General features: G+C 35.8%; 1 protein-coding gene across 1 annotated transcript; it reads right to left on the bottom strand.

The window, feature by feature from the left end:
* Window positions 1–5,910: 5,910 nt before the first annotated feature.
* On the bottom strand, window positions 5,911–7,151 carry LOC106778532 (uncharacterized mitochondrial protein AtMg00810-like). The gene is made up of 3 exons (XM_014666502.1): window positions 6,995–7,151; window positions 6,356–6,947; window positions 5,911–6,310 (listed from the first exon to the last, which is right to left on the bottom strand). The coding sequence occupies exons 1-3, from the start codon at window positions 7,149–7,151 to the stop codon at window positions 5,911–5,913; spliced, it is 1,149 nt and encodes a 382-aa protein (XP_014521988.1).
* Window positions 7,152–11,367: the final 4,216 nt, after the last annotated feature.

Raw genomic sequence — 11,367 nt, 5'->3', positions numbered from 1 at the left:
ACAAAATTAAACCATATTAATTTAGAATTGTCAATTAAACAAAAATAATTGTATCCTTGGTTGAGAGAAAATTAAGGATACTCAATTCTTGGTTTTCTATTAGAGAAAATCAACAATATTTTAGAAAACTTAAAAATAGAAAAATGAAGTGAATGGAAAATATTGTTTGTGTATACCTATAAATACATGTTACGTATTTCTTTACAATTCATTCCAATAAGTAGAGAAGACATAAACAATAACAAGCTAAGAGAGAGAAAAGTGAATTTGTTTCTAAACTTTTTCTTTATCAATAATATATTTAGAGGATAATTTTAAAAGTTCAATTTGAGTGTCATTATTCTGCATTTGTATATTTCTCTCACTTAACGGTTCAAAGGGAGTCAGATTTAAGTAGGAGAAATGACTGCAAATGAAGGAAAAATAAAAATTGAGAACTTCGATGGTACGGACTTTGGCTTTTGGAAGATGCAGATTGAAGATAATTTGCATCAGAAAAAGCTATATCAACATCTCTCAAGGCATCAACCAGAAAACATGAAGGATGAAGATCAGATTCTTCTCGACCGACAAGCTCTCAGAGTTATTCTATTAACATTATCCCGCAATGTTGTATTTAATATTGCAAAAGAAAAGACCACAGTAGGTCTTATGACAACTCTTTCAAGTATGTATGAAAAGCCGTCANCCTCAAACAAAGTTCATTTGATGAGGCGATTATTTAATTTGCGGATGTCAGATGGCGTAATGGTAGCACAACATCTTAATGAACTCAATATAGTCATAACTCAATTGAGTTCAGTTGGAATCGAATTTGATGATGAAGTACGAGCCTTGATACTTTTGTCTTCTCTACCGAAAAGTTGGAATGATACAGTCACAACTGTGAGTGGCTCATCAAGCAGTAATAAATTAAAGTTTGATGATGTTCGTGATCTGATTCTTAATGAAGAGATTCGACGAAAAGAGTCAGGAGAATCTTCAATCTCTTCAGTTTTGCATACAAAGTCAAGAGGAAGAAGTTCGAACAGAGAATATGGACGTGGAAGATCCAAGGAAATAAAGTCCAATTCTAAGAATCACCGTAGTTTCCAAAACTCAAAGACAATTGAGTGTTGGAATTGTGGAAAGGTAGGACACTACAAAAACCAGTACAAGAGTACACAGAAGAATCACGAGGATAAAGCAGAAGCAAATGTTGCTGCAACATCAGGAGGAGAAGATGCATTAATACGTTCTTTAGAGAACAAGGAAGAGTCTTGGGTGTTAGACTCTGGAGCATCCTTTCATGCCACCTCATAGAAAGAATTCTTCGAGAATTGTGTTCCTAGAAGCCTTGGAAAAGTTTACCTTGGTAATGAGCAATCTTGTGAGATTGCTGGCAAAGGTGTGGTGAAGATTAAGTTAAATGAGTTTGTATGGGAATTGAAAAATGTTAGACATATTCCCGACCTAACAAAGAACTTAATCTCAGTAGGCCAATTGGCCAATGATGGCTACACAACAGTCTTTCATGGTGATCATTGGAAGATTTCAAAGGGTGCAATGACAATTGCTCGTGGTAGGAAGAATGATACTCTCTACAAGACAGAAGGATCTTGTCATTTGATTACATTTGCAATGAATGAAAATCCAAACCTATGGCACCAAAGGTTAAGTCATATGAGTGAGAAAGGTACGAGGATCATGCACTCAAAGGGGAAACTACCAAGTCTTCGGTCAATAGAATTTGACATGTGTGAAGACTGTATATTTGGAAAGCAGAAACGAGTAAGCTTTCAGAGAAGTGGAAGAATCCTAAAGAAAGAGAGACTTGAGCTTGTTCACTCTAATGTTTGGGGTCCAACAACCGTCTCATCCATTAGTGGTAAGAGATACTTTGTGACTTTTATTTACAACCACTCTAGGAAGGTATGGACATACTTTCTTAAAAATAAGTCTGAAGTATTTGAAGCTTTCAAATTTTGGAAAGCCATGGTAGAAAATGAGACAGGATTAAAGATAAAAAAGCTTAGATCGGATAATGGTGGTGAATATGAAGACACTAGATTTAAGAAGTTTTGTTATGAGCATGGGATCAGAATGGCGAGGGTCGTGCTAGGTACGCCTCAACACAATGGTGTGGCATAACGTATGAATAGAACGTTGACAGAGAGAGCCAGAAGCTTGCTTTTGCAATCAGGCTTACCAAAGTAGTTTTAGGCAAAAGCTGTCAACACAGCAACTTACTTAATCAACTGAGGTCCGTCGGTTCCATTGGAGCACAAAATACCAGAAGAGGTATGGAGTGGTAAAGAGATAAAACTATCACATCTCAAAATTTTCGGTTGTGTAACATATGTGCACATTAGTGATCAAGGCAGAAATAAGCTTGATCCTAAATCGAAGAAGTACACTTTCATCGGTTATGGTGAAGATGAGTTTGGCTACAAGTTATGGGATAATGAAAATCAAAAGATGATTCGTATTAGAGATGTGATATTCAATGAAAAGGTGATGTATAAGGACTAGAACAACACATGCAATGACAACTCAGAACAGAGTAGACCGGTGTATGTGGAGATGGATGATGTCTCAGAAACTCCTGTAATTGAGACTCCTCAGTTAGAGGAATCATGTGAAAATAATGATAATGAAGAACTCGACACACCAGAACTTTCTATTCTAGCTCCTGTTTGGCGAAGGTCTTCTCGGTCTCATGTACCTAATAGAAAATATCTGAATTATATATTGTTAACTGATGAAGGAGAGCCTGAAAATTATGAGGAAGCATATCATATGACAGATGCTAATAAGTGGGAGCTTGCCATGAAAGATGAGATAAAGTCTTTAATGTCCAACCAAACATGGGAACTAGTAGAGTCACCTGTTGGGAAAAAGGCACTTCATAACAAATGGGTGTATCGGGTGAAAGAGGATCATGATGGGTCCAAGAGATACAAAGCCCGACTAGTTGTTAAAGGATTTCAACAAAAGGAAGGAGTTGACTACACTGAAATCTTTGCTCCAGTTGTCAAACTCAATACCATCAGATTAGTTTTAAGTATTATTGCCAGTGAAGGATTATACCTTGAGCAACTAGATGTGAAGACTGTATTTCTTCATGGAGACTTAGATGAGGAGATTTACATGCATCAGCCTGAAGGCTTCTTAGAAGAAAGAAAAAAGAACATGGTGTGTAGATTAAAGAAAAGCTTGTATGGTTTGAAACAAGCTCCAAGACAGTGGTATAAGAAGTTTGAAAGCTTCATGCACAAGGAAGGTTTCCAGAAGTGTAATGCCAACCAACCACTGTTGTTTCTTCAAGAGATATAAGTCCAGTTATATCATTTTGCTACTTTATGTTGATGATATATTAGTAGCTGGTTTAGATATGGACGAGATTAGAAGTTTGAAGCAACAATTATCAAAAGAATTTGACATGAAGGATTTGGGTCCAGCAAAAAGGATCCTTGGGATGCAAATCACAAGAGATAAGCAAAAGTGTATTTTGCAGCTATCTTAGGCAGAGTACATTAATCGTGTTTTGCAGAGATTCAACATGAGAGGCGCCAAAGCAGTTAGCACACCTTTGGCTAGTCATTTTCGTCTATCCAAGGAACAATCTCCTCAGACAGAGAAGGAAAGGAAGTCCATGGCTGAAATTCCATATGCTTCAGCTATTGGAAGTTTAATGTATGCGATGGTCTGTACAAGGCCAGACATTGGTCATGCAGTGGGAGTTGTTAGTAGGTTTATGTCAAATCCAGGTAAAGCTCATTGGGAAGCTGTTAAATGGATTTTGAGATATCTACGAGGNANTANAGAGAAGTGTTTNTACTTTAGCAAAGGAGAGTTAAAAGTACAAGGTTACGTAGATGCAGACTTTGGAGGTGAAGTAGATCACCGAAGAAGTACTATTGGTTACATTTTCATTGTTGGTACTACATCTGTTAGTTGGATGTCACAAGTGCAAAAGATTGTTGCTTTATCCACTATAGAAGCTGAGTATGTAGCAGTAACAGAAGCGAGTAAAGAATTAATATGGCTTCAGGGATTGTTAACAGAGTTGGGATTCATCCAAGAGATGAGTGTTTTGCACAGTGATATTCAGAGTGCAATACATCTGGCAAAGAATTTAACATTTCACTCTAGGACAAAACATATTGATGTTCGTTATCACTTCATTAGATCTTTGCTTGAAGATGGGGTGCTAACATTAAGAAAGATTCTCGAAAGTAAGAATCTAGCAGACATGTTAACAAAAGTGGTAACCATTGACAAACTGAAATTGTGCTCAACTTCAGTTGGGTTGCTATAATAATAGACTACAAAAGATGGTTTAATGATCAAGGTGTGAAGGCAAATTAAAATCAGTCTTCAAGTGAGAGATTGTTAGAATTGGTCAATTAAACAAAAAGAACTGCATCCTCCATTGAGAGAAAATTAAGGATGTTGAATTTTTGGTTTCACAAAAGAGAAAATCAACAATATTTTAGAAAACTTAAAAAATAGGAAAATGAAGTGAATGGAAAATATTGTTTCTGTAGACCTATAAATACATGTTACATATTCCTTTACCATTCATTCCAATAAGTAGAGAATACATAGACAAAAACAAGCTAAGAGAGAGAAAAGTGAATTTGTTTATAAACTTTTTCTTTATCAATAATATATTTAGAGTAATTTTAAAAGTTCAATTTGAGTGTCATTATTCTGCATTTGTATATTTCTCTCACAAATATGATTAAGAGGAATTATGCACAATTTCCAAACAATTAATTAAATTAATTTTAATTTTAAATATAAAAGCTGATTAGGTCATAAGCTTATAGATAATAAATCATAAACTAAATGAATTAGTAAAACAATGACCAAATTTAATTAAAGTCACGATTTGACGTCTAACTAGTTTCGCAAGTTTTTTAAGTTCATATTTAATATAAAGTGATAACAAAATTACGTGGGTAAGTAGGTATTATTAGTATATAAAATTATTTAAATAAATGATATTTTAAATTGGTATTTATGAGTAATGGATAATTTAATATCTGACATTCATGATTAAAAACATTATACTTTATTAAATTTAATTGAAATTAATTAAAATTGAAATTTAATTTATATTTAATTTATAATATATTTTTAACATTTTTATTTATTTTATATTTTATTTTAAAAATTAATAAATTATTATGCTTTAAATATTTATAGATAACTGTTAAATATTTGTAGATATCTATGGATATACGTGGAATTTAAAAAATTTACTAATATTTTTTAAATGTGTATTAAGGCAGTAATAGATTTTTTTATTGTGGGTCGAGCAACAGATAGACACTATCTATCCCAACTTGTTGTCATATATATATATATTTGTGTTCACATGGGAATATTTAATAGTTTCAAATTGCATAGTAGTTGAGACCAATGAAAGTTTAAATATTCATTTCTCCTTCAACATTACTGTAACAGAGGGTTAAGTAGAAGACAAAGAAAATGAAGCTTCTCATCCTAGGGTTTCAAAAGAGAAAACGAAGAACCCTCCTCTCACACCCGCAGATCTTAGAAGAAGATGATGAAGGCAAAGGCAGAGAAAGCACACGAGAACACACAAGGTACTGAATGATAGACTTCTGTACATTTTCTTCAAAAATGTATGATTTACAACTTTTATACAAAACATAAAAACTGATTCTGTTTTGGTTTTTGTTTATCACAACACTCCTCCTGAACAAAAACCCTTTTTTTTGAAGAAAAACACTCCCTTTCATGGATTAAATCGGTGAAACTCCTTCCTCCTTCAATCTGAACAAATTTCATCGATTAAAATCAGTAAAAACACTTCCTTTCCAGCATACGAGCGGTTTTCACCGATTAAAATCGAAAAAACCCCTTTTCTGAGCAACCTTCTTCTCCTTGATGAAAACCTTAGGTTTTCAACCTTCTTCTAGAGTGATCTTCATCGATCTCCGCTCGTTCGACTCCAATCTTCTTCCTGAGTGATTGAAAGCATTCACCTTTAAGAGCTTTTGTGAGTATATTTGCAAGATGATCTTTGAATCTGCAGTGTACCACTTCAAGCTTCCTATTGTTGACCTGCTGCTTGATATGGTGGAACATGGTCTCGAAATGCTTACTCCTCCCATGCGATGTAGGGTGTTTGGCAAGATCTATGGTTGACTTGTTGTCTACAAGCAGCCCGACTCTTTTAGCTAGCTCCACTTTCAACCCTTCAATCACAGAACCCAACCAAGCTGCCTGACACGTAGCTTCACAAGCAGCTATGTATTCTGCCTCGCATGATGATAGAGCAACCACTGGTTGTTTTCTTGAGATTCAGGAAACAGGAGTTCCTTTAATGAAGAAAATGTACCCTGCAATACTTCTTCTATCCACTTTATCACCACACCAATCTGCATCTGAATAAGAAGTGATTTGAACTTCTTCTCCAGCCTTACCTCCTCCCAGTAGTATCCCATAGGAGTGTGTATCCTGCAAATACCTTAGAATACACTTGACATCATTTAAATGTGATATTCTAGGGAATTCCATGTACCTACTTATCACTCCAACACTATAACTTAAGTTAGGTCTAGTGTTACAGAGGTATCTTAAGCTCCCAACCATTCTTCTGTAAGCTGTTGAATCTACAACTTCCTCCTCTGACTCCTTTTCAAGCCCCAACCCCACTTCTACTAGGGTGTTAGCAGCATTACAATTCACCATTTCAAACCTTTTCAATAGGTCTAAAACATACCTAGACTGATACATCACAATTCCACACTTAATCTCAATGAACTCAATTCCAAGAAAATAGTTGAGTCTTCCCAAATCACTCATTTCAAATTCCTTCAGCATTTGAGTCTTGAAATTCGAAATGAGCTCCTCACAACTCCCAGTGACTAATAGGTCATCAACATATAAGTATACAATTAGCTTTTCTGGTCTGACATTGTGTTGGCAGACTGCACATACAACCCATGTTCTGAAACACACTTATCAAACCCAATACTGTTCATGAACTCATCAATCCTCTGGTTCCAAGCTCTTGGAGCCTGTTTAAGCCCACAAAGAGCCTTCCTCAACCCGTACACCTTGCCTTGCTGCCCTTTAACCTCAAAACCCTGTAGCTGTACAATATACATACACCTCCACCTTAAGTTTCCCATTTAGGAAAGTAGATTTTACATTTAATTGATGTAATAACCAGTGAAACTTAGTAGTCAGAGACACCACCAACCTGATTGTCTCAACCCTGGCCATAAGATCAAATACTTGTCCATAATCCACTCCAGCCTTCTATAGGAACCCTTTAGCAACCAACTTGGCTTTGTGCCTTACAATAACACCCTATGGGTTTATCTTTGACTTATAAATCCACTTTAATGTTGTAGGCTTCTTGTTAGAAGGTAGATCAACCAATTCCTATGTCTGATTTCTCTCAATAGAGTCAATTTATTCCTGCATTGCTTTATACCACCTCTTATTTCTCATAGCTTGATCAAATTCAACTGGTTCAACTTATGCTATTAAAGCATAATGAATGAAATTGCCTTTTGATGTAAGTGTAGCATCATAAGACAAGTCATAGTCTCTTAGATGTGATGGCAATTGTGTAACCCTTGATGACCTTTTAGTGTTGTCATCTCTTCTGCACCTATCTAACTCAACTACAACAATTGCATCTTCCAGAACAAGGGTTGATGCTCCCTGCTCATCTGTTTCCCACTACCACACTCCAGCTTCATCCACTACAAAATCCATGTTGATACAGGTTGTTCCTGATATATGATCATACAACTTGTAACCTCTAGTAGCATTGTATCCCACCAAAACCAAAGACACTCCTTTATCATCTAACTTCTTTCTCAACTGATCAGGCACATGTTTATAGCATATAGAACCAAATATTTTCAAATGCTTAACATCTGGATTTACCCTTGTCCAAGCTTCTTTAGGTGTAATACCATCCAGCCTCTTCGTTGGAGACAAATTTAGAATATAGGTGGCTGTCAGCACAACCTCTCCCCATAGGAAATTAGGCAGCCCTTTACTCTTCAACATACACCTAACCATATTTAATATGGTTTTATTCTTCCTCTCTGCTGCCCCATTGTGTTGTGGTGTATAGGGAGGGGTAACTTCATGTTTTATCCCCTCCTTTTCACAGTAATTGTTAAACTCAGTAGAGGTATACTCTCCTCCTTCATTTGTTCTTAACACTTTCATTTTCTGCCCACCTTGTCCTTTAACAAGACACTTAAACTTCTGGAACATCTGCAACACCTCCCCCTTTCTCCTAATCAAATAAACCCAATATTTCCTGGTCCAATCATCAATAAAATGTAGAAAATACCTGCTCCCCCAGGTGTTTCTGTCTGTATGGGACCGCAAACATCTGAATACACCATTCCTAACTTCTTTGTTGACTTCTGGGGTAAGAACTTCTGGAAACTGCCCCTCGTCTGCTTGCACTGGATGCATTCTTTGCATACAGTTTATGGTATTTTAACGTTTGGCAAGCCACTCACCATACTCCTCTAGCTTAACTGGGATAAATCCTTAAAATTCAAGTGCCCAAATCTGAGATGCCACACCCATTCCTCCATGTTTTCTATTGTAGTAAAGCACTAATGTTTTATTGCATTCATCACCACCCTAAAAGTTTTGCTTTGTGACAGTTGGGCCTGCATAATAATCTTCCTATTCTGATTGAAAACGCAGAGACAATTGTTCTCCATTTTAATCACATAACATTTCTATAACAGTTGACCCAAGCTTAGCAGATTTGTCTTCAAGCCTGGTACATACAGTACCTCCTCAATTATCACCTCTTTCCCATCTCCATTTCTCAAAACCACCCTGCCAGAGCCCTCTGCAGTAAGACTCCTATCATATGCAAACTTAATTTTTCCCAACATAACCTCCTGCATTTTCACAAACCAATCTTTCCTCCCAATCATGTGGGTGGAACAACCAAAATCCAAATACCACATTGTGTTTTCTGGCTGTTCTTCCTTAGTATTGGCCATCAACATAACAGTTTCAGAGTCTGATTCTTCCTCCTAGGCTAGATTAGCCCTCTTCTTGGGTTTATTTTTCGCCCCTTCTCCCTTCTAACGCTCCTTAGCATAATGGCAAAATTTCTGGCAATTGTGACATTTGACATTTTTCTTGTCAAACTTCCATTCACCTTTAGGTTTCTGATTTTTTCCTTTCACTGATTCACTGAATTATTCTCCTTGTTATTCCAATGAATCTTTATGCGTTTTGCTTCCTTTATTGCCTTTCTTGAACCCCTTTTGCCCTTTGTATTGAGACCTAACCTGTAGTGCTTGTTCTTGGCACTGCTTGCACTCATTGATGTGATAGTCATAAGCTTCTAATGAGTGCAATAACTCCTCAATTTCCATAGTTTCCAGATCACGAGTTTCTTCAATAGCAACCATCACATGATCAAACCTGGGTGTTAGGGTTCTTAAAATTTTATCAACAATATATTCGTCAAAAATCCCATCCTTACATGCCCTCATTCTATTTACCAACTCCTGCACCTTGTTAAAATACTCTGCCACGGTTTCCCCTTCATCCATGGTCAGAACTTCAAATTGCCTCCTCAAAACCTGCAATTTTACCTTCTTGTTCTTGTTTCCATCACCATATGTCTTCACTAAAATGTCCCACACCTCTTTAGTAGTAGCAGCTTTGGAGATCTTGTTAAAGATCTTTGGCTGACACATTGATACAACGGAAATCTGGCTTTGCTGTCCAGTTTCACCTACATCTTGTAGTTTCTTTTCTCCTCTTCAGTGGCCTTTGCACCCAACTCAGGTAGTCCATCTTCTATTACTTCTAAAACATCCTGGAAGCCAAAAAATGGCTTGCATCTTAATGCTCCAGTCATCAAAGAACTTCCTATCAAACACTAGTAAAGGCCCTTGTATCCCTCTAACACCTACCATCTCCTTCTTGCTTGGATCTTGAAGTTTCTTTGATTTCCTTTTACACCTTTATGGATACACATGTTCTAAAGAAACCTTCTTTTCTTTGTATACACACACTTCCAGTCTCCAATCACACCCACACTCACACACCAGGACCTGTTGAACCTATGCTTTTGATACCATATTAGGTGTAGAGAGAAAAACATAATATTACTGCGACAAAGAGTTAGGCAGAGAAAAGGAAGCTTCTCGTCCTAGGGTTCCAAAAGAGAAAACGAAGAACTCTCCTCTCACACACGCATATCTAAGAAGAAGATGATGAAATCAAAGAGAAAGCACACGAGAACACACAAAGTACTGAATGATAGTGTTATGTATATTTTCTCCAAAAATGTATGATTTATAACTTTTAACAAAACATAAAAATTGATTTTGTTTTGGTTTTTGTTTATCACAAAAAATTTAGGTTTTATCATATCATATCATACACAAAATCTTCAAGATCCTTTTAAAGATAACTAAGTTTTACTAGAGGACCAAAATGGGAGTAGGTTAACCCTTAGGTGAATTTTTAATAATAAAACAAAATTAAATATAATAATAAATAAAATCATTAAGATATTTTTTATATTTTCTCCCATTACCTTTTGAGTTACCTATTCTTTGTATTTATCTCTCACTCTCTCATATATTCTCTTTTGTTTTTTAAGAAAAAAAATTAAACGCAAACTCATTATTCTACTTTAATTTCTCTTTTGTTTTGTTTCATTTTTGAAAAAAAAAGACAGCTTTTTATTGTCAATGAAATATTACTTTCATAATGTATTATTTATTTTATTTCATGAATTTTTTGTATTTTTTTTTATAAATATAAGAGAAAAGGGGTTTTTATACGGAAATGGGTAAATTTGACCCAATAATTACGGAAATAGGCAAATCTGGGAAAAATTACACAAATGGGGAAGTCGTGCTACCCCCTAACGACTTCAAAAAGAGAAGTCGTGCCACCATTGCACGACTTCACACTGTTCATATGAACAATGATGAAGTCGTGCTACCAAAAAACGACTTCATGCTGTTGTAATCGATTACGCTGGAGCTGTAATCGATTACCAAAAGCTAAAGTCGTGTCACCCCTGCACGACTTCAGCTTTGTAGACCAAAACCAGTGTGGTAATCGATTACTTGGACCTTGTAATCGATTACCTACACTCTGATTTGTGTAATTTGCTTGGTAATCGCTTACCAGTGTGTAATGGGCAAAAAATTCCCCTTGTAATCGATTACCACTAGCTTGTAATCGATTACCAGCGTGTTTTAATTGTTGATTGAGGTCTTAGTTGTGTTGTAGACAGATTTGCTTTGTTTTTCTTTTATAATTTGCGATATATTGTGTTTCGGCAGAGTAATTATTTTTAAAGGAATTAGAAATGGAAAATAG

This window comes from Vigna radiata, unplaced genomic scaffold, assembly GCF_000741045.1.
Source record: "Vigna radiata var. radiata cultivar VC1973A unplaced genomic scaffold, Vradiata_ver6 scaffold_23, whole genome shotgun sequence".
Lineage (NCBI taxonomy): Eukaryota > Viridiplantae > Streptophyta > Magnoliopsida > Fabales > Fabaceae > Vigna > Vigna radiata.
The sequence above is the reverse complement of the archived record's forward strand: the minus strand, read 5'-3'. Positions and strand labels throughout refer to the sequence as shown.

Excerpts from the sequence above, each read along its gene's own strand:
- LOC106778532 (XM_014666502.1), bottom strand. The coding sequence starts at position 7,151 with ATGGGAAACTTAAGGTGGAGGTGTATGTATATTGTACAGCTACAGGGT. Across the intron at positions 6,948-6,994 it reads GATTGATGAGTTCATGAACA|TCTGCCAACACAATGTCAGA; the intron begins GTATTGGGTTTG and ends TTGTATGTGCAG. Across the intron at positions 6,311-6,355 it reads GATAGAAGAAGTATTGCAGG|AAAACAACCAGTGGTTGCTC; the intron begins GTACATTTTCTT and ends CTGAATCTCAAG.